The 23,746-nt window shown below is 46.2% G+C and overlaps 1 protein-coding gene across 1 annotated transcript in view; it reads right to left on the bottom strand.

Annotated features, from left to right (window-relative positions):
- Positions 1-3,704: 3,704 nt before the first annotated feature.
- Ddb1 (damage specific DNA binding protein 1) overlaps positions 3,705-23,746 on the bottom strand; it is a 32,836-nt gene continuing 12,794 nt past the window's right edge. The window contains exons 11-27 of the mRNA XM_070032209.1: positions 21,071-21,146; positions 20,866-20,974; positions 18,283-18,461; positions 18,003-18,166; positions 17,818-17,925; positions 17,456-17,663; positions 15,938-16,033; positions 15,734-15,845; positions 14,802-14,925; positions 14,333-14,497; positions 11,546-11,640; positions 7,860-8,030; positions 7,411-7,520; positions 7,065-7,234; positions 6,755-6,857; positions 5,008-5,131; positions 3,705-4,610 (exon numbers count right to left, since the gene is read on the bottom strand). Coding sequence (XP_069888310.1) covers positions 4,527-4,610; positions 5,008-5,131; positions 6,755-6,857; positions 7,065-7,234; positions 7,411-7,520; positions 7,860-8,030; positions 11,546-11,640; positions 14,333-14,497; positions 14,802-14,925; positions 15,734-15,845; positions 15,938-16,033; positions 17,456-17,663; positions 17,818-17,925; positions 18,003-18,166; positions 18,283-18,461; positions 20,866-20,974; positions 21,071-21,146 — 2,198 coding nt within the window. The 3' untranslated portion in view covers positions 3,705-4,526. The remainder of the gene's footprint in view (positions 4,611-5,007; positions 5,132-6,754; positions 6,858-7,064; positions 7,235-7,410; positions 7,521-7,859; positions 8,031-11,545; positions 11,641-14,332; positions 14,498-14,801; positions 14,926-15,733; positions 15,846-15,937; positions 16,034-17,455; positions 17,664-17,817; positions 17,926-18,002; positions 18,167-18,282; positions 18,462-20,865; positions 20,975-21,070; positions 21,147-23,746) is intronic.

Genomic DNA, 23,746 nt, shown 5'->3' with positions numbered 1-23,746 from the left:
GGGCTGAACGCTGCGCGCCCCGCACGCCGAGCCACTGCCAGCCCCGTGGATGGAGCCTGGAGCCCGAGGCACCCACCCGGATGTCACCAGGTGAGAATATCCCTGTCTACCATGGCTGAACGCATGGATAGGTGGGGTCCCTCCATCTCAGGCCAGGGGGCACTAGCTGGCCTAGAACTTGCAGGCCACTTAGGCACCATGGGCAGTCTCCTGCTTCCCCTGAGATGAGGAAACCGCTGGGTAGCTGGAGCAACTGGGCAGTGGAGCCACGGGGGCAGAACGGGAAGGCTCCCCACTGCCCCCTTTTATAAAGGGCTGCAGAAGGATTGAAGCAGGAGAGTGATGGATCCAGAATTTAGTTATCCTGCTGAGAAAAAGCTAAGGGGCAGGGGGTCAATTTTACCTTAGATGGGGAACAAGAATCTTTTCCCTACCTATCCAGACCCAGTTAGTCAAGTTTTTGTGTAAATAGTGCCCAGAAATAAATGCCTCATTACTTGTTAACAAGTCTCCAACATGGAAAGGCTCATCTTTCCTCCTCCACTGCCATTCACACACCTGTGTTCCTCCTTCCTTGCCCTAGAAGTTATCCAAATCTTACTTCACACAGGACATTTCCTTCACCTGGATGTCATGGTTCATGCCATTTATCAGCCTCCAACACACATGGGCTAATGTCCCCACCTTCATCCAGTAGAATTCACTCTGGTTTGTTCCATATCACCCCCACCCCTTCCCTGCCCCCGATGGCAGGTGGCAGGAGACGCAACTTGCACTTAAAATCCTCACCCAGTGGCCCAGTCTGTAATCCTAGCTACTAAGGGGACTGAGCTATAATTATAGAATCACTGTTGGAAGCTAGCTCAAGCTGGGTGCTGGTGGCTCATGCCTGTAATCCTAGCTACTCAGAAGGCTGAGATCTGAGGACCGTGGTTCAAAGCCAGCCTAGGCAGGAAAAGTTTGAGACTCTCTCCAATTAACCACCAGAAAACTGGAAGTGGTGCTGTGGTAGAGCACTAGCCTTGAGCTGAAGGGCTCAGGGACAGTGCCTAGGCCGAGTTTAAGCCCCACGACCAAAAAAGAAAAAAACAAAAATCAGAAGCCAGCCCAGGCAATAGTCTGTGAGACTCTTATCTCCAATTAGCCAGCAAAAAGCCAAAAAGGCTCCCAAAAAGGAGAAGGGGTAGGGGTGGGGTCCAAGGTTTTCAGCCCTCCTAAGGCACATTCTGGAGACAGACGAGGTAGGAAATTCCTGATGGGAATTTTGCACTGCTCTTGGCATTTCCTTCACTTTCCCTGTTTCCCAAACTTCTTGGAACCCACCTGGCCATTAACAGTTGGCTCCTTTGATTCCATTTTTGCTTTTTTTCCTTGCCTTCTTGTTTGGCCTGGGGATTTAGTTTGACTCTTGAGAATCTCTAGCTTAACCCTACTTCATCTTCAAGGACTAGTTTAGGGATATCCCTTACTGAAGTTGCTGTGTCCTCCTCTTGTCTCTGGTTTGTGGCTTCTTAGTGACAAAAGGACCCTCCACTGAGAGCAAAGGATCCAAGTTATTGTTGGCTGCAGGATGCTGGCCTCTGGCTTGAGATCCTTCCAAATGGCCGTGTGATGAGTCAGTGTTTCTATTCTCCCCAAGGTCCATTCATGCTGAGGCCTGGAGTGAGACTAGCTCATCAGCGCTTTCCTGTAGCACTGGCCAGCTGGCTGGAGCAAGGCTCCAAAGACCTTTTACCCCTAGGAGGTGATTAATGCTTTTCAGAAGGGATGTGGGAATGACAGAGGAATGTCAGCTTCTAAAGGGTTGCCAGAACTCAGCCCCCAGTCAATGTGCCCCAGATTACAGGAAACAACAACAAAACACTGCAAAACACTGCAAGGACTCTACAGCTTTAAGTAACAATATAGTAGGCCTCAGTAGCCAGAGGGTTTTACCACTGCAGAGCCCCTGAATGGCTGGACTTTGTGGTCTACACCTATAATGCAGCACTTCGAAGGCTGAAGCTGGGTCTTGAGCTCAAAGCCAACCTAGGCTAGTGAGATCCTGTCTCACTAGTTAAACAAAACACCATAATCATCACCCCTACCACATTCCTTTTGGTCTTGCTTGGCACCTTATAGTCAATACACTCTACTAGGATTACATTTTTTTTTTTTTTGGTCGGCCATGGGGCTTGAACTCTGGGCCTGGGTATTGTCCTCAGCTCTTCAGCTCAAGGCTAGCGTCTACCACTTCTTGAACCACAGCACCACTTTCTGGTTTTCTGGTGGTTTACTGGAGATGTCTCATGGTCTTTCCTGCCCCGGCTGGCTTTCAACCTCAATCCTCAGATCTCAATCTCCTGAGTAGCTAGGATTATAGGCTTAAGCCACCGATGCCTGGTTTACGATTATATTTTTTAAAGAATCATAAGCTGAGAGATGTTGCCTGCCTGCCTGCCTCATTAAGGCTGGTCTCTGGGGGCCAACCTCTTTCAAATCCAAGCCCTGACTCTTAAGAATTCAAATCAGGGGCTGGGAGGTGGCTCAGTGCTAGAGTGCTTGCCTTGCATGCACAAGGCCCTGGGTTCGATTCCTCACCACCACATAAGCAGAAAATTTAAAAAAAAAGCCAGAAGTGGTGCTATGGTTCAAGTGGTAAAGCGCTAGCCTTGAGCTGAAGAGCTGAGGGACAGCACCCAGGCCTAGAGTTCAGGCCCCACGATCGGACCCAAAAAAAAAAAAAAAAAAGAATTCAAATCAGTGTTGAGTTTCATATTTGAATGGTAGCTTTTCAATGTATTGATTTTTTTTCTCTGAAGATCCTTATCTGACACCCTTAGAAATCCAAAAACAGTAAAGGAGAAAAGGGCAATAATTCACAAATGTCTCTGAGGAAGTAAACTTACTTAGACCCATCAAAAAAGATGATTGATTCCTTGAGCTTTCCTTTACTTTAAGCTATAGTCTCTCACAACCTAACATCATAATTTTCCTGACACCCTATCAAAGGCTGGTCTTAAAGGAACCAACAAATATGCCCAGGATCAACCCTGCTGGGACAAAGCAGCCTTTATTCCTAATGTGCCCACCCTGCCCTGCTGACAGATGACATGCTTTGTTTGCTGGTCCAAATGGTGAGCCTCACAGAGGCCACTGGAGCCGGGCAGCAGTGGCTCACGCCTGTAATCCTAGCTACTCAGGAGGCTGAGAGCGGAGGATCACAGTTCAAAGCCAGTCCAGGCAGGAAAGTCCGTGAGAGTCTTAGCTCCAATAAATCAATAAAAAACAGGAAGTGGCGCCGTGGCTCAAGTGGTAGAGTGCTCGCCTTGAGCTACAGAGTACAGGTATAGCACCCAAGCCCCAGGACCAAAAAAAAAAAAAAAAAAAAAAAAGGCCACTTGACTTCACTTGAGCTTACCAAGGGAAATGAGATGCAAATGAATGTGGCAAAAGGAAGTAGTGAGGTACTGCTTAGTGGAGCTGCTTAGTGGTCCAGGAGCAATGCTGGCTGCAAATGGGGACAGAAAAGGCAGCTCACCAAGCCCCAGGACCAGTAGGTTACTAGCAGATGCTTTCAAAGAACCACTAGGAATATCACAAAAAATGACCTGGGCTGGAGGTGTGGCCCCTTGAAGCAGAGGACACCTGCTTTGTGCATGTGAGCACGGAACCCAGGATGCTGGAGAACTAGGCAGAGAACAGAAAGGCAGAACAAATGGGTCTTTCTTCTTAGATTCTACTTTATTTGGTAAAACTCAGAAACTACCAACCAATTCACAGCCCCCATCTTCTCTGTGAAGAAGGGAGTTCCCCGAGACAAAAGGGCTGTGGCTTGGGGATCATCCACCATCCCAGGTTCCCACTCAGGCAGCCCATGACCTGACAGGCATCCAGGCTGATGTTCTCAGAGGCAAGAGAAGAAAGCAAAAGGAAGCTCATTTCATGACAATGAAACCCTCCTGACACTTCCCTGTGCCTTCACCTCCCCACACCCACAACCTAAATAAAAAGAGGACAAAGCATGAGTGTGAGACACACATACGCTCAGACACACACACACACACGCTCAGACACACACACACGCTCAGACACACACACACGCTCAGACACACACACACACACACACACACACACACACACACACACACACACACACACACACACACACACACACACACACACACACACACACACACACAGCGCTTCCTTTCAGCCCAAGGGCTGCAGAATCCCTCCCCAGAAGGAGGACAACTGGCACACCAATCAAGACTTGGTGGTCCAAGGTGATGGCTGGAATCATATAAGACTGGTAAAAATCCAGGGAGAAAATACCCCACCTTCAGCCCATTCCCAAGTCTCCAGTGAACTGGTTTTAGTTCTAAGAAAGCCCCATTTCCACAAAGGTGAGCTGTGGCTTTCAGGGCAGCGGGCTTAAGGAAAAGCCTCCCATGGCCAAGAAGACAACGGTGGGAGAGGAGAGGGAGGGTGGAGGGCAGAACAGCAGAGCCTTCAGGGAGAGCAGGAAAGGAGCTCCCTGCCCTGGGCTAATGGATCCGAGTGAGCTCCTCCACAACCTTGATGAGGTCGTCAGCTGTGGCCTCTCGCTTCATACCACTGCCATCATCATACTGCAATGACAGGAAGGGAGGCCATGAGGGCAAGGGGGCACACGCCTTCGGTGGGATACAGAGATGCTCACTGCCCAGTACTACCAGAGAGAAAGGACTCACCAGAAACCCACTCTTGCCCCTTGGTACATATCCCTCCCCACGGAGCAATATCCCAACCTCCAGAACCACCCTACTTCCCACTTTTAGGTTTTACCAGAGATCTCTGAGATGTGCCTTTAGGGTAGAGTTCTGAGCACTATGCCTGAGACTTGGTACTGTGAGCCTAATGACACTGCCTTGCCTGTGCAGTAAGCACTGTGCAGGGCTGATGATGACTCAGATCCAAGGAGAGGTACTGGGACCAGGCAGGCTCTGACCTTTGACCCCATCGGAGTGGCCTAGCCCCTCTGCTCACCTGTAAGTTTGCCACGACCTCTTGCATCTTGGGACGGCTAATATCCAAGAAACTCTCAATCAGGTCACCATCAATGAAGCCCGTAGCTGGCTCTGTCTTTCGCTCAGTGTGAAAGGATCTCCAGGTGGGCAGATGAGTTAAGGAAGGTGGCCTATCTGGAAACACCCTTATTCTCAATCATCCCCACCCTGAGCAGGACCCTGGTCTGTGGGGACTATCAAGATGGGAGAAGGAGGGCTGGGAAGGTGGCTCAGTGGTAGAGCGCTTGCCTTGCATGCCTGAGGCCCTGGGTTCGATTCCTCAGCACCACATAAGCAAGAAGAAAAAAGCCGGAAGTGGCGCTGTGGCTCAAGTGTTAGAGCGCTAGCCTTGAGCTGAAGAGCTGAGGGACAGCGCCCAGGCCCAGAGTTCAGGCCCCACGACCGGACACCGCCCCCCCCCCCCAAAAAAAAGATGGGAGGAGGAAATGACAGCTTCTTGAAGCCACTATTACTTTTGTCATTTGGGGAATTAAAAAAAAATGTATTGACAACCCAATGGTTCTGAGCTAGGGTGATCTTTAAAATGTTTTTAAAATACAGGTCAAATTATCTATGTAAAGCTCAGATGGATAGAAACTTTTTTTTTTTTTGGTCGGTTGTAGGTCTTGAACTCAAGAGCCTGGGTGCTGTCCCTGAGCTTTTTCATTCAAGGATAACATTCTACCACTTATAGCCATAGTACCACTCCCAGTTTTTTGGTGGTTAATTGGAGTCTCACCCGCCAGGGCTGGCTCTGAATTGCAATCCTCAGGTCTCAGTCTCCTGAGTAACTAGGATTATAGGCACAAATCACTGGCACCCCGCAGATATAAACTTTTTTTTCGGTTGGTTGTGAGGCTTGAATTCTGGGCCTGGACATTGACCCTGAGCTTTTCAGCTCAAGGTGAGGGCTCTACCACTTGAGCCACAGAGCCACTTCCCATTTTCTGTTTTTTGTTTGTTTGTTTGTTTTTGGTCCGGTCATGGGGCCTGAACTCTGGGCCTGGGCGCTATCCCTCAGCTCGTCAGCTTAAGGCTATCGCTCTACCACTTGAGCCACAGCACCACTTCTGGCTTTTCTGCTTATGTGGTGCTGAGGAATCGAACCCAGGGCCTCATGCATGCAAGGCAAGCGTTCTACCACTGAGCCACCTTCCCAGCCCTTAAGTAGCTAATATTACAGGCATAAGCCACCAGTGCCCAGCTATAAACATTTTTTAAAAAGCACTTTTAGGTGAACCTGAAGAGAATCAGTCATCTAAGTCTTGCCCAAAAGATTCCTGGATGAGGACTTTCCAGCAGGACTTGGGACTCTTGTGTCCCTGGACAGCTGACCCTTAAGCTTCTGGAGTTGTACCTTCTACACAGTGCTCTCCCCTGTTGTGCCCTAGCAAGACCCAAGAAGCTGATCTCCCTCCTATACTGTAACCTGAGTTCCTGTCCAACATGCACCCAAGAAGCCAGAGGCAGAGCCAGCTCAGAAGTGGAAGGTATCCCAGGACAGACCAGCTGCCTGTATGGTCTACCAGTTGGGTACTAAGTATGTGAGCATTTATTCTCATCTCCCTCAACCATTGTGTATGTTTTAAAATCTTCCAAACAGAAAAATTTTAAAGGAAAAAAACAAACAAACCTGTTCTGTCCACAAATCTAATCAAGCATTTCTGAAGACGCTGTGCAGGTTTGGGGATGCTTCCCAGCAGGGAGGCTCTGGGCGGGAAGGATATAAGGAGTGTTCGATCTTGCCCACACTTTTGATGACTTTATTGAGTCGGTTCTGCATGTCCAACAGGAGGTTGTACCAACTCTCTGAGAGTGAGGTCACCAGCCCTGAAGAAGGAAGGGTGCAATGAGCTGCTGAATGCAGAGTGCTCCAGAGCTGCAGCAAGTCCACCAGGTAAGCACCACAAGGAGACAAGCTTGCTGCAGCCTGTGGCAAAGTCCTAGGTGTCTATCTCTTCTCCTTCCCCAACCCTCCAAATGGAAGTCTCAGAAAGAAGGCCTGTGTGGGAGCATGCTCTGCAGGTGTATCCTTACCAATCATGCCATTGACTGTGCCAAAGAGCACTGAGCCCTGTGTAGGGGTAGAAGTCTCGCCCAGATTCTGCATAACCAGAGAGCCGTGGCAGAAGACGTTGACAAATTCGCCCAGATGGAAGAGCCCAACCTCTTGTAGGTGCTGCCGTTCCTCATCAGTAGTAGCAGCACTGAAAGGTGGACACACAGCACAGATGTGAATAGCATGTGTGCTGGGCATCCTGGAGAGCCTGCCTATGGGCTTTTTGATTCTCATGAAAGAAATGCTACTAGTCAAAAAGCAACTGAGCTCCAGTCCTACACAACACAGGTCTGCCTCACCACTGTTCCTGTGGTGGTCACTCACCTGTCCTTCTGACAGACAAACAAGTTGAAGGCATTTTCAGCCCCCAGGAAATTGTCATCATCCAAGATTTCCACTGCACTCATCCAGTTGGGATTAAAATCTCGGGCAATCTTAAAAAGAGACAAGGTGTGGTTAAAAAAAACAAGTGAGCAGTTTGCATGAAATACAATTCTGGGACCTGTCTTTCTTTTATTAGAAGCCAAGTCCTATTCTGTCATTCTGTTAAACACAGGGTGACATCTAGAGATTCCTCCCTCCCAAATCTGACCAATGTAGGCCATCTGATTCCAATTTTCAGGACAAGATCTAATTGAGCTCAGGTTGAGGGTTCTTTAAAAAATACTTTACACAGAATGTGTCCCAAGGAAACATTTCTGCTCCCACTGGCCTTGATTATTCTTCCAATGAAATGCCTACAGGGTATTTAATCAGAAGCCTGTGTCCCCTACCTCTTCAAAGTTTCCCTCCATGGGCTTGTAGGCAAGCAGCAGCACTGAGCGCATGAGGTCACCTACAAGGATGAAGTCACCCTTGGTCTTCAGGTAGAGGGCCATGATGTTGTTGTAATGATTGCACTCGGTGCGGAGCTCCTTCTCTGTGGTCCACTCATACAGCCGTACCTGGAAGATGGGTTAAAGTCAGCAGAGGTCCCAGTCCTCCAAGAACGACTAGCCCACTCAATTCTCCACCAAAGCACTGTTACCCACAGGGTCTGATGGACGGGGTTATAAGTGGTCTATGTAGTACTGGGAGGGACATTCTTTTTCTCAGTATTAAATACTGATGATATAAGAAAACAGTAAGCACTAAATTGAGAATACAAAGTTCTCCTTTATATAAAAAAGGAGTCCAGGGCTAGGAAGGTAGCTCAGTGGTAAGAGTGCTTGCCTCACATGCATGAGGCCTTGGGTTTGATTTCTCAGCACCACATAAACAGAAAAAGCCAGAAGTGGCGCTGTGGCTCAAGTTGGTAGAGTACTAGCCTTGAGCTGAAGAGCTGAGGGACAGTGCCTAGGCCCAGAGTTTAAGACCCATGACCAAACAAAAAAAAAAGGAGTCCAGCCTATTGTCAGTGGTTCGTGCTTGTTATCCTAGCTACTCAGGAGGCTAAGATCTGTGGATCTGAGAATTGTAGTTGGAAGCTAGCCCTGGCTGACAAATCCCAAGAGACTATTATCTCCAATAAACTAGCAAAATGCCAGAAGTAGAGATAGAGCTCAAGCACCAAATCACCAGCTTTGAGCGAACAAGCTAAGGGAGAGCATAAGGCCAAAGAAATAATAATACAGGTATAAAACTTGTATTAGTATTGTAAGTATAATACATTGCAAGAGTCTTTTTTAAACTTACATTTGGTAAAAGACCTACAGAAAAATCTCTAGAAAGAGAAGATCCATCTCCAATTCCCTGGTCAGAAAGGAACAGATGAACTCCTAACAAACTGCCTTTTCTCAACCTTTCCCAAAACATGCACATCCCTGGAACTTTTTTATATGAACCTAGCAAGTAAACAACAGGAAAGTAACAGAAACGTTGCTGGGAACTAAAGGAATCTAAAGAACTAGCTTCTGTGGACACCCCACTGCCCTCAAGAGGATAAAAGAAACACTATCCCCCTTTTACTGCAATTCTTCTTGAATCAACCACATCTCTAAAAGAACAAAGAGGCCTTCCAACCAGTGGACAGGTGGAAGTATTCGGCACTGCCCACTGCTCAGGAAGACACACAATATGTATGACTAGACAGGCTGTCCAGGCCCAGGTCATTCAGCCATGGCCACTGCATATCTAAACTTGGAAGGCACAATGCAGTAAGCCAAGATTTCTCAAAGATATATTCAAGGAACGCCAGCTCCACACATTATTCACCAAGAGGGACTAATAATAATGTTTATAATCCTAGCTACTCAGCTACTCAGGAGTCTGAGACTTGAGTTTTAAAGCCAACCTGCACATGAAAGTTCATTTAGACCCGTATCTCTAATAAAATATCCAAAAAGCCAGAAGTGGAACTGTGGCTCAAGTGGTAGAGCATCAAACTTGGGCAAAGCAGTTCACGGGCAACACCCAGGCCCTGAGTTCAAGCCCCAGTACTGTCACCCCCCCCACACACACACACACAAAAGAATTAAGAATTAGGTCCACCACACCTCCATCAGCAGAGTTCCTTTTGAGCATCTGATCTTCAACCTTATCCCTTCTGTGCCTCTACTCCTCCAATGACTGGAGTAAAGAAACTACCTCAGCCATATGCTCCTGCCAACACCATCTCCCTCTCTATACTCTGTGTCCCATTCACCATCACCATGGAGACAGTCAAGATCAAGCTCACTATCACTAAATGTCCAACTCTCATTCTTTCCCATAAAGACTCCAGATCTAATTATTGCCACATGTGGCTACAAAACACCTGAAATGTGGCTACTCCAGGTTGAGAAGTGCTATGAGTGTAAAAATCACAGATTTTAATCTTAAGAAAAAAGTCTCATTAATAGTGTTTAAACTGATTGCACGGCTGGGTGCTGATGGCTCACAACCTGCAATCTAGCTGCTCAGGAGGTTGAGATCTGAGGATCATGGTTCAAAGCCAGACCAGATAAGAAAGTCCATGAAATTTTTATCTCCAGTTAACCACCAGAAAAGGTTCTATAGCTCAAAGTGGTAGAGTATCATCCTTGAGCAAAAGAACTCAGGAACAGCACCCAGGCCCTGAGTTCAAGCCACATGACTAAAAAAAATGTTTTTAAATTTCATGTTGAAATAATGTTTTAAATATCTCATGTTACGGGCTGGGAAGGTGGCTCAGTGGTAGAGCGCTTGCCTTGCATGCTTGAGGCCCTGGATTCGATTCCTCAGCACCACATAAGCAAAAAGAAAAAAAGCCGGAAGTGGTGCTGTGGCTCAAGTGGTAGAGCGCTAGCCCTGAGCTGAAGAGCTGAGAGATAACGCCCAGGCCCAGAGTTCAGGCTTCACAACCGGACCCCCCCCCCCCAATAACTAAATAAATAAATAAATATCTCATGTTAAAATGCATTATTAGGCTGGGAATGTGGCTTAGCTGGCAGAGTGCTTGCCTAGCATGCATGGAGCCCTGGGTTTGATTCCTCAGTACCACATAAGCAGAAAAGGCTGGAAGTGGCACTGTAGCTCAAGTGGTAGAGCGCTAGCCTTGAGCTAAAGAAGCTCAGGGACAGTGCTCAGACCCTGAGTTCAACCAGGACACACACACATACTCTCTCTCTCTTAAAATCAGGGACAGTGCTCAGACCGAGTTCAACCAGGACACACACACACACACACACACACACACACACACACACACACACACACACACACACACACACACACACACACACACACACACACACACACACACACACACACACACACACACACACACACACACACGGACAGTGCTCAGACCGAGTTCAACCAGGACACACACACACACACACACACACACACACACACACACACACACACACTCTCTCTCTCTCTCTCTCTCTCTCTCTCTCTCTCTCAATTTTATTTGTTTGGATTTGGGTGGTACTAAGATTTTAACTTGGGGTCTTGCACTTACCAGACAGGAGCCACACCTGAACTGGTTATTTTTGAGATAGGGGCTCCTATTCTGCATAGGTGAATGCCTGGCCCACAATTCACCTGGAAGGCAGGGATGCACCAGCACCTCGGGTTGAGAGGGAATCTCTTGGACTTTTGTCTGGTTGGCCTATAACTTTATCTTACCTCCTTACATAGCTGGGATATGTGTGCACTAAAAACACCCAAAAAGAAGTTGAGAAGGGGATTTGAAGACTTTTCTGCATCAACTGGCCTCAAACTTCAAACCTCCCTGGTAGTCTGGATTATAGATGAGCCACTAGTTAGGTCCACCTGCTTTTTAACATTAATGGGTGGCTACTGGGGGGAGGACAGAGAGTCAAACTATTATATTTAAGTATATATAGTCAAACTGGGGATTCAATCAAGGGTAGAGTGCTTCCCTAGAATAGAATATGCAAGGTTCTGGGCTTGATTCCCAACACTGAACACACACAGCTCCAGGAAACAAGAGAAATGCTCTGCAGACAGTGGTGTGCCACCTGAAGTACAATCCCACAAGGTGTGGCCTCACCGTGCTGTTGATGCTGGCAAGGAGCTTCCCGTTAAACTCCACCATAGAATACACAGCGCCTTTCACTTCCTTTTCAGCCACAGTCTGTAGTTTTCCTAGGAGAAGAGGAAGAGGGAAGAGATATTTTTCAGTTTTTTTCTATGAGCCCACATTTTATCTAGTCAAGAGTCCCCTGGTTGCCCTTATGGCTTTAATTCATGCCTCTGGAACTCTCATTTGAAAATCAAGAAATAGTCAGTATACACTGAGGTGAAGCACCACTCAGGGCTGGGGATGTCCAGCCCATGAGCTATTCAAGGCCCAAGAAATCATTTGGTACATGACAGGACAGATACGCATGTTTGTTTTGTACGCAGTCATGGGGCTTGAAATCAGGGCCTAGGGGCTGTCCTTTTGTACTTTTTTTCCCTTTGTGTTTATTTTCCATTCTCCCCCCCCCCCTCCTTTTGTACTTTTGCTCAAGGCTAGCACTGTACCACTTTGAGACACAGCTCCATTTCCAGTTTTTGAGTGGTTAATTAGAAGCAAGAGTCTCAGAGGGACTTTTCAACCCAGGCTGGCTTTGAACTGTGATCCTTTGATCTCAGCCTCCTAAGGTAGCTAGACGTGATCTACCAGTGCCTGGTGCCATACATGTTTTGGTTTTTTGTTTTTTGCCAGTCCTGGGGCTTGAATTCAGGGCCTGGGCACTGTCCCTGAGCTTCTTTTGCTCAAGGCTAGCGCTCTACCACTTGAGCCACAGCACCACTTGTGGCTTTTTCTGTGTATGTTATACTAAAGAATCGAACCCAGGGCTTCATGCATGCTAGGCAAGCATTCTACCACTAGCCACATTCCCAGCCTCAACCACACATATTTTTTGTATACTTCTTGCCAGGTGCCTGTAGTGGATACCTATACTAATTTTGTGTGTGTGCCAGACTTGGGGCTTTAACTTAGGGCCTGGGCACTGTCTCTGAGCTTCTTTTGTACAAAGCTAGCATTCTACCACCTGAGCCACAGTTCTACTCCTAGAGATAAGAGTCTCATAGACTTCCCTACCAGGGCTGGCTTTAAACCACAATCCTCAGATCTCAGCCTCCTAAGTAGCTAGTATTATAGGTGTGAGCCACCGGAGCCTGACTGGTACTAATTTTTTATGGTCCTTGGGAGTTATAAATATCCAAATGGCCCTTGGCAGTAAAAGGTTCCTCATCCCTGATACTAAAACATGAACCACAAACTATAAGACAATGTGAGGTGATTCCAGGAGGTAGCAAAACCTGTCTTTCCCCGGTCAGCTTCAGATCTATTCTTTTTTTTTTTTTTGTCGGTCGTGGGGCTTGAACTCTGGGCCTGGGCGCTGTCCCTCAGCTCTTCAGCTCAAGGCGAGGGCTCTACCACTTGAGCTACAGCGCCACTTCCGGTTTTCTGGTGGTTTATTGGAGATAGGAGTCTCACGGTCTCTCCTGCCCGGGCTGGCTTTGAACCGCGATCCTCAGATCTCAGCCTCCTGAGTAGCTAGGATTACAGGCGTGAGCCACCAGCGCCCGGCTTCAGATCTATTCTTTAAGGAGGACACCAAATCCCTTCTAAGACCTCTGATATGAGACCAGTGGATGACAACTAGTCTTTAGATCAGATCTTTTCTTGGGTGAGAAGAGAAAGAGTTCTAAGTGCTAAAGCTGTAAAAAGCCCAATGCCTGAGCAGTCCAGTAGAAACAAATGGAGAACTCATTTTGTTTTGGAGTACTGAGTTTGTTTTTTTGGTGGGTCATGGGGCTTGAACTCTGGGCCTGGGTGCTGTCCCTCAGTTCTTCAGTTCAAGGCTAGCAGTCTACCACTTGAGCCACAGTGCCAGTTCCGGTTTTCTGGTGGTTTATTGGAGATAAGAGTCTCACAGACTTTCCTGCCCCAGCCAGCTTTGAACTGTGATTCTCAGATCTCAGCCTCCTAAGTAACTAGGACTACAGGTGTGAGCCACCTGCGCCCAGCAGGAATACCAGGCTTTAACTCAGGGTCTCAAGCTTGCAGATGTTCTACCACTTGAGCCATACCCCCAACTCCTTTTTGCTTATTTTTTACGTATAGTCATTAATATTTTACATGAGGACAGCACTGCACTATGATCTTTCTACCTCTGCCTCCCACATAGCTGGAATGACAGGCATATAACACAGTTGGCTGGATTGCTGAGATGGGGGGGGTGTCTCAATTTTGGAGGTCCTCAAACCACAATCCTCTTCATCTGTGTCTCTCAATGGAGTGGTTTACAGGAATATGCCCCAAATACAAATCACAACCATATTCTGACTACTAGATTCTTTCACCCATTGTTCAACACTCTTTTCTTCTGCCTTTCAAAGAGAAAACAAAACAGCAACAACAACAAAAAAACCTGCTCATCTACTCCAAAACTCAACTAACAGATTAAAGGGAAGTATAGAATATCTTTTTTTTTTTTTTTTTTGGGGGGGGGGTCCGGTCGTGGGGCCTGAACTCTGGGCCTGGGTGCTGTCCCTCAGCTCTTCAGCTCAAGGCTAACACTCTACCACTTGAGCCACGGCGCCACTTCTGGCTTTTTTTTCTTTTTGCTTATGTGGTGCTGAGGAATCGAACCCAGGGCCTCATGCATGCAAGGCAAGCGCTCTACCACTGAGCCACCTTCCCAGCCCCAGAATATCTCTTTACAGCAATGAATTCAAGTTCTTCTATGCGGAATTAAGGCTGAGACTTCCCCCTTCTCCCTAGTGCGTTGCCTTTTCATCACTGTGTGTCCAGTGTCAGAAGTGAAGACTACTGACTTACCATCCGAATACTGGAAGACCACAATGCGACCCTGTTTGGGCTCTGCCTCTTCAGGATACACCATAGCTGTACCCACAATGAAGTAGGTATTGGGGTCTTTGCCCAACTTGCAAGAGACCAGGCTGAGAGCATATTCGTTCTGTAGAAACTGGTGTGCATGAAGCACTAGAAGGGGAGAAGACAACTAGTTACTTATGCCTTGCTCCTGGATCCACCCCATCCCTTCAGCCCACACATCCCATGCTGTGGTGAGGCCTATGGGTGAGGCAGTGAAAGGATAAAAGCTGTCCACTTCCGCTGCCTCTTCTGACTGCCCATCCACCCATCAGCCTATGCAAGGAAGAGAGTACACAACACTCCAGGCTCCCTGCAATTCATAGGTGTCCCCCCCACCCTTCTCTGTCAAGCTCTAGAACATTCCAGAGTTCAGAACAGCCCCATTCAAAAAGGACAGAAAGATCTTGAGCACCTTCAAAGGTATGCTGGTCAATGATGAGGAGGTTGTGCACCTCCACCTCTTCTCCAAAGGAGGTCTCATGAGGAGCGGTGCTGCTGGAGAACAGCTTGCTGGAACTGACACTACTGGACAGAGCCTGCAGACAGACAAGACAGTAAGTACATCACTCTAACCAAAGCCGAACAGGTGCTGGTATGAGGAGAGTTTGGCCAGAAGGCTGGTGGCTGGCAGAGCAACAGAGCCTGAAAAACAGAGTGTCTCAGAGAAGACACTAGAACCAAAGTAAGGAGCCAGGTTCCGAGTGCATTGACATGCTGGTCCAGTCTAATCCTCATCAAAGATAATGCAAACAGTGATGCTGTCAGTCAAGCAAGGCTAAAGAGAAACTCAAGCAATGTAATCCAGTGATGGACTCTACCATCAACATGAAGACCTTTTTTTTTTTGCCCTGGATTCAGGGAGAAGCTTCTATATTAGATGAAATTAGGAACAAGAAATACATAAGTTAGAAGCAAGAAAATAAACAGCTCATGTCTCCACTGAGCTTAAACTATCATATTAGAATCTCAAGTTACAAACAAAAAAACTCAAAGCTAGGCTTGCCCAACTAAGGTCACAGCACTAGGAATAAACCTCAAAATCAGCTGTCAGACGCTAATCCCATGTTCCTGTCTATTATATGCACAGTGACCAATTACAAATGTCCCATAGCATACTCAAACTGATCATGAGAGAAAAGGAATTGGTGACCTCACAAGGTCACCAAGTGGCAATTGCTTCCTATAAATAAAGCTTTACTGGAATCCAGCTATACCCACCTATTGTCTCTGGGGCAAAGATGGGTAGTCAGAACTAAGTCCAAATGGCTGCAAAGTAGGGACTCTTTCCTATCTAAGTAAGCTCACCAGCCCCCACTGCCACCATTCTTTGTCCACTGTCCTCACCTGGGTACTGGCGCTGGGCCTCAGAGCAGTTGTGCCTCCACTCGTGTCTTGGACTTCAATGCGGCTGGAGAGGACCCCGAAGCACTGGGACACCTCCTGATAACAGATCTTCCTGCAGAACAAGTTTGGGCCGACAGCATTGCTCACAATAAGTCACAGGCACCCTCTACCAGCTGCCCCTGGGCTCTCTGGCCTGGCACTCACCTCGGAGACTCATACAGGGGAACTGTTCGAATGTGCAGCTTCTGAATCTCATCAATGGTGCCAATGGTGAGGGTGCTATTGTTGGCCAGTGCCAGGCTGGAAAAAAGGTCTCAGCTTAGAGTGAGTTGACTGAGGAAAGGACTGGATTCTCAGAGGCACTCCACAGGGGAGAAGAAACCCAACAGGCAGAATTACCACCTTTTACTCCAGGGCAGGGTCTTCACACTGACTGCTAAAAATAATTTAGGGAGACCTATTTGAGATACATGGCTCTTCCCCCCACAAAATATTCTTATGGTCTGGCTAGGCCTAGGCGGGTGTGTGTGTGCGTGTGTGTGTGTGTGTGTGTGCGTGTGTGTGTGGTGTGTGTGTGGTGTGTGTGTGTGTGGTGTGTGTGTGTGTCCTGGTTGAACTCGGTCTGAGCAGTGTGTGTGTGTGTGTGTGTGCGTGTGTGTGCGTGTGTGTGTGCGCACGCGCGCGCGCTCAGGATCTGGGCTCTGTTCCTGAGTTTTTTTGCTTAAGGCTAGTACTCTACCTCTTATGTCAACAGCCCCACTTTCCTTTGTTGGTTAACTGGAGATATGAATGTAGTTAGTGGACTTTCCTGCCTGGGCAGCTTTGAATTGATGCTCAGATCTCAGCCTCCTAATTAGCTAAGATTACAGTTGTGAGCCACTGCTTATGCTGAAATTTTTAACAGCTTCACAAACTCATGTGCAATGACATTGAAAATCAAAGGTCTGGTCCTCTAAGCAGGATTGTGATTCTTGTTCCAGGTACTTCAGAGTCAGCGAGAATCATTGGCTGGGCACTGGCCCCACGCCCCTGCAGTGCTGGAGCTGCTGGCTGGAGCCACATTTTGAGAACCTCATTTCAGGGGAGCACATAACAACTAAGTCTGGGATTCTAAAGCTCAACTAATAATCCAAATCAGCTGAAGAGTTTTTAGAAATATGCATTTTACAGTCTAACCTCAGAGCTACAGAATTGGAATCTGAGGACTCAAAAAAAAAAAAAAAAAAAAAAAACCTTGTTGGTCGACAATCTGTTGATGCTACTGAGCTACACCTCCTACCCCAGATACTGGGTTTTTTTGTGTTTTTTTTTTTAACAGCTTCCAATATTCCTAATAGGCAGTCAGGTTTGAGAGTCTCTGCCCTACATTCTCATTGCTGCTAATTACTGATTTTGACACTGGGATAAGCAGGGGGAAGGTTTGAAAACCATGATACCCTCCATCAATGACTCTTGCTGAAAATGAAAATGAGCCAGGTACCAGTGGCTCATGCCTATAATCCTAGCTACTCAGGAGGCTGAGAACTGAGGATCACTGTTCACAGCCAGCCTGGGCAAGACTCTTATCTCCAATTAACCACCAGAAAACCAGAAGTGGTGCTGTGGCTCCAAGTAGTAGAGCACTAGCCTTGAGTGAAAAAGTTCAGAGACAGTACCCAGGCCCTGAGTTCAAGCCCCACGACTGTCAAAAAAAGAAAAGAAAAAAAAGAAAAGGAGGCTCACCTGTCAGGATAGCCATCTGAGTTGAGAGGACACATGTAGTTCACCTCCTTGAGGTTGACATTGGAGAAGACCAACTTGTGGTTGCTGCTATAGATGACAGTGGGGCGGTCAGAGCAAGCAAACACGTTGGTGGTAGAGAGAGAACGGAAAGTCCTCAATACTGTGGGCTGCGTGCCCAAAGTCACCTTCTTACGATCACTCAACAAGCCTACACAAAGAATGGTGTCAGGAGAAAGAAGGAAAAAAAAAAAAAAAAAACAGACCAACAGCTGGGTTATGAAGCAGCATACTGAGACTGAGAACTCACCTCAACTCAATACTATTTCAAAGAGTACTGCTTCTTACTTAAACGCTTTCCTCACCTGTGTCAATATTGAGCCCAAAGTAGAATAGGGCACCATCTCCCAAGGCACAAAGTAAGTAGTGGCTACTTTCAAAAGTGGTCATCAGGATGGAACGAGGAATGATCTCTGTGGGCAAGAGAGACATTAAGTTTGTGTTCTATGTTCAGACTCTGATCCTACCGCAGATGCCATATGATACATACCTCCACCCAGCATCTCCTTGTGCAGCAGTTCAAAAGATGGCAGCTTTAAGATACGGGCTGAGATGTCTGTCCAGAGGCCAATGGCACAAAGTGGGGATAAACCATTGCTATCTCCTAATGGAGTGATGTCTAGGCAGGCCACTTCATGTTCCATCTCTGTGTGGCTGAATTAGGAGGAAGAATATGGCAGAGGAAGAAGTCCAATCAAAATCCAATCCAATCCAATCAAAAAAGTCCCAGAGCAGGAAAGGACAACAAGTAGGCAGATAAGCACACACACCTGATCTGCCGTAGCTCCTGGGGATGGATCTGCAGGTAGTAGAGGGCTCTTCCTACAGCAACCACCACCTGACTGCTGTTGCAGGAGGCTACGCTAATGTTCTTGCCCTGGGGTTCTTTCCACTCACTGACCAGAGCTTTGGGCTCTTGAGAGACCAGCCTCACAGATGCTGATGTGATCTAGAGGAAGAGCAGATATTACCAAGCACCTCAAGAATCTATCTAGGAAGGGAAAGGTGCCCTCCTGGAGCCCTAATAAGCCATGTAAGTCCTCTTCTGCCAATACAGTCAGCACCCACCAGCTATAGGCAACTGGCTCCAGGATCCTCAAAGACCAAAATCCATGGATGCTCAAGCCCTCATATATAACAGTATATATTTACATATATAATCTACCCATATAAGTCTTCTCTTTACTACTTATAATACCTAAAACAATGTAAATGTTATGTAGGTATTTGTTATACTATTAACAGAAAAGAATGACAAGAAAAAGAGCTGTACATGTACAAAGCAGACAGATTTTTCCCCCAAAATATCTTCAATCAAACTTGAATTCACGAATGAGGAATCCATGTATATAAGGAGTCAACTACATACTTTTACCATGATTGTTAAAATAAGCATCATTTTTAACTGATGAAGATTACTGAAGCTTACTGCTTCCATACCTTTGTGAGTGGAGAAGGACTGTACAGAATTCTTATTTCCTTCTAATTGAGGCTGAGTGGGGCAATTCAAACTGTATCTTATGGAACCTATCAATAAGAGTATTAAGACCACCAATCCACCATGTTTTCTGAACCCCAAAAACACATCTCTTAAATAGATCTATGTTCTTTGCTATAAGCCATTAAGTTAAGTACTTACTAAAAGTGGCAAAACTGTGATGTTTTATTTTGGTGCTGAGGTTGGACCTTAGGGACTCATGCATGCTAAGCACACATAACCACTGAGTTACATCCGTACTTCCTGAAATATGTGCTAAAAGTTTATCACTAAAATAAAACAAAAAATTAGTTCATATCACTGCTACTGATTCACCTTACTCATCAGGACTGAGTTATGAAAGCTTTTTAATGACTGTGAGGTGACCTGGTGCCGCTGCTCAGAACAATGTTCAGATAACACTGACAAAGCAAGAACTCAGCATCTGGGCTCATCCCACAAACAGGACTTATCCTCTGGCTTTTTACCAATCTACCACTGTCAGGTGGTGGCTAAGAGATGGCCAGTGGATAAAAAAGATAGAAAAGCCCATTAATCCTGGTACCTGGCCCACCATTGGGAAGACTTTGGCTCTGGCCTCAGAGCAAAGAATAGCAGAGGAGGAAAGGAATGCAGAAAAACTGCAGGGCATCAGGTACTCCAACTTAGAAAGATCTATGGAGTGAAGAGAAGAGGACACATAGAAATCAAACTCTGTGGATCATAAAAGCCAAAGACTGCTCACACACCACAGAAAGATATCAAGTAAGGATTGTCACAGAGTAAGAGCTCTGATTATAGCTGCCAATACTCACAGCCTTATGACTAATTTTTTGTGCTCTTTAGTACTTTCAAATTTTTACAGATGGACATATATCAATGTTATACTGAGGAGGAAAACTTCAGAAGATTATAATTAGTGTGAAAATAAGACCAAAAACTGTTGGCTCATGCCTATAATTCTTAACTACTCAGGAGGCTGAGATCTAGGATCACCATTCAAAGCTAGCCCAAGCAGAAAAGCCTGTAAGACTCTTATCTCCAATTAACCACCAGAACAAGAAGTGGTGCCTTGGCTCCAAGTGGTAGAGTGCTAGCCTTGAGCAAAAGAGCCCAGGGACAGTATCCAGTCCCTGAGTTTAAACCCCACAACTGACCAATAAGGAGAAAAAAAAAAAGAAATTAAGATCCAAATTTTATATATATAATACCAGGTGTTGGTGACTCATGTCTGCAATCCTAGCTACTCAGGAGGCTGAGATCTGAGGATTGTGGTTCAAAGCTAGCCTGGGCAGGAAAGTCCGTGAAACTCTCATCTCCAATTAACTACCAGAAAACTGGAAGTAGCACTGTGGCTCCAGTGGTACAGTGTGTTGGCCTTGGGCTGAAGAGGTGAGGGAGAGCACCCAGGCCCAGAGTTCAAACTCCATGACTGACCAAAAAATAAACAAATTTTTTAAAACATATATGTAATATATGTAATTTATATTATGTAATACAGTATATATTTACATATAACAGTCCTAGTTATAAAAGAAAATGTGAATAAATATATTTGTATATTTATAGAGAAAAAGTAAAGTTAAAGGATCAACTGCAAAGTTATGAGTTGTTACCTATAAGAGGGTATCAGGTAATTTAATTTGTTTCCCTGGAGTGAAAGCCTGTCTCCAGTGGTACACCACATGCCTAGCAAGCACAAAGCCCTGAGCTCAAACCTCAGTTATGGCCTCTATGAATGAATTTTTTTTCACCCTAGAATTTCTAATCTCAGTGGCATAAAAACTGACTGGTTTAAAAATCCAGTAGCACTGTCTACTACATTCTAGGTCAAATTCAAGTAAATGGTCAAGTGTGCCTGGTTCTCATCCATTACCTGTATAAGTTGCTGATGAGCCACATTTCCACAGAAGAAAGTCTGCTGATCATCAACAAAACCCATCAGTTCAGTTTCCTCCACCTCCTCTCCATTTAGCATGAGGACTCTGAAGCAAGAGGAAGGCCTAAGTTAGCCTGGGGCCAGTTTCTCTACCCCTTCTCCTTCACCCCACACTTACAGCTGACACCTAATCCATTTTTACCTGGTCTGGCCCACAAAAGAGAGCACCAAAGTGTCATCCGTCTCACGGCTGGGGTCAGATCGCAGTGGCCATAAGCCTGGAACAAGGGACATTGATGAAGAGGCATCTGAGACACCAACACTAAGCATGTGCAGCCCAGGCCATTGAAAAACAAGAACTTTGGAGTTCAAGTCCTGAGCTAAATCCCTCCCTATCCCTTCCTGGCTTTAAAACTCTGAAGAAGCTAGAGATTTTAAGAATGCTTTAAACCTAATATTCTACACTGTTATTTTGATTTTCAATATACTTCCATGACTCAAACGTTAATTCTATTGGATGGGAGATGTAGCAGAGAACTTGACTAGAATATGGAAGGCTCTCGGTTCAATCTTATTTTTAAAAAGTACACAGGGGGGGCTGGGAAGTTGGCTCAGTGGTGGAGCACTTGCCTTGCATGCCTGAGGCCCTGGGTTTGATTCCTCAGCACCACATAAGCAAAAAGAAAAAAGCCGGAAGTGGTGCTGTGGCTCAAGACCCCTAATCTTAAGCTGAAGAGCTGAGAGACAGCGCTCAGGTCTAGAGTTCAGGCCCCACGACCGGACCCAAAAAAAAAAAAAAAGTACACGGGGGGGCTGGGAAGGTGGCTCAGTGGTACAGTGCTTGCCTTGCATGCATGAGGTCCTGGGTTCGATTCCTCAGCACCACATAAGCAAAAAGAAAAAAAGCCAGAAGTGGCACTGTGGCTCAAGTGGTAGAGCACTAGCCTTGAGCTGAAGAGCTGAGGGACAGCGCCCAGGCCCAGAGTTCAGGCCCCATGACCGACCCAAAATAAATAAATAAATAAATAAATAAATAGTTCGCAGAGAAGGAAGGTTAACATTGTCCAAAGAGCAATGTACTCATTACCTAAAACTCATTATGAAACAGTAACAACTCTATATAATCACCCTTACAATAACACTTTAAAAATTAAAAAGGCTGGGAAAGTGGCTTAATGGTAGAGTGCTTGCTTAGCATGCATGAAACCCTGGGTTCAATTCCTCAGCACCACACAAACAGAAAAAGCCAGAAGTGGCCCTGTGGCTCACGTGGTAGAGTTCTAGTGTTGACCAAAAAGAAGCTCATGAACAGGGCTCAGGCCCAGAGTTCGGGCTCATGACCGACCAAAACAAAAAAGGACAGAAAGGCCAGAGGTCGGTAGCTCATGTTGTAATCCTAGCTACTCAGGAGGCTGAGATCTTAGAATTATAGTACAAAGCCAGCCCAGGAAAGAAAATCCACGAGACTCTTATCTCTACTTAACTAACAAAAATCTGAAAATGGAGCTATGCTCAAGTGGTAGAGCACTTGTCTTGAAAACAAAAGCTCAGGGACAGTGCTCAGGCCCTGAATTCAAGCCCCAGGAATGACACACACACACACACACTACACACATGAGGCAAGTACCAGCAGCTCACATATGTAATCCTAGCTACTCAGGAGGCTGGAATCTAAGGATCACAGTTTTAAGTTAACCCAAACAGAAAAGTCCATGAGACTCTTATCTCCACTTAACCACTAAAAAGCCAGATGTGGAGCTGTGGCTCAAGTGAAAGAGTGCTAAATCGGGAGCAAAAAAGCTCAGGGGCTGTGCTTAAGCACTAATATCAAGCCCGATGATAGGTACCCCACCCCCCACCCCCCACCCCCCACCACACACACACACACACACACACACACACACACACACACACACACACACACACACACACACACACACACACACACACACACACACACACACACACACACACACACACACACACACACACACACTACACACAGAAATCTCAAGCCCCAACACTTCTACCTCCAACCCATCATCTAAATAATTAGTAAGTATTTTGTTCCACCATTTTGGGTTTTGTTTTGGGGGAGTAATTTAAGGAACTAAATATTGTATTACAAGCAAATAGCTAACAAACATCTATTATAATGACTGTTCTACACCTTACTTTTTCACTCAACAACTCATGTTGGACCCCTTATCAGAATATGACATTTCCTTGTCTGTACTTCATAGTACAATTATGCAGACTTATTAGGAAGCATCCTCCATCAATTTTTTACTATTTTTCTGTACACCCAATACTGGCAGGGATAAGCTTGTACTTCTATCTCTATCCATATGAAGGTCAAAGATGGAATAGACACCATGTAAGGCTGCTGGCCTTACATGGAAAGCAACATTTGATGTTGCCAAATTCCCTTCAACGAAGAGAGGGTACTTGTTAGCTCTCAACTTTGGGATCTGGATCAGCTAGTGAAGAATGGTATTTTTGCAAGTAAAGAATGGTATTACTGGGCTGGGAAGGTGGCTCAGTGGTAGAGCGCTTGCCTTGCATGCATGAGGCCCTAGATTCGATTCCTCAGCACCACATAAGCAAAAAGAAAAAAGCCAGAAGTGGCACTGTGGCTTAAGTGGTAGAGAGCTAGCCTTGAGCTGAAGAGCTGAGGGACAGCGCCCAGGCCCAGAGTTCAGGGCCCATGACCGGAACCCCCCCCCCCAAAAAAAAAGAATGGTATTACTAGCTGGGCACTGGTGGCTCACACCTGTAATCCTAGCTACTCAGGAGACAGATCTGAGGATCTCCATTCAAAGGCAGCCCAGGCAGAAAAAGTCCGTAAGATGCTTATCTCCAATTAACCACCAGAGTT

Source organism: Dipodomys merriami, unplaced genomic scaffold (assembly GCF_024711535.1).
Source record: "Dipodomys merriami isolate MVZ:Mamm:240054 unplaced genomic scaffold, mDipMer1.0.p SCAF_21, whole genome shotgun sequence".
NCBI classification, from domain to species: domain Eukaryota; kingdom Metazoa; phylum Chordata; class Mammalia; order Rodentia; family Heteromyidae; genus Dipodomys; species Dipodomys merriami.
This window is presented reverse-complemented; position numbering and strand designations above follow the sequence as displayed.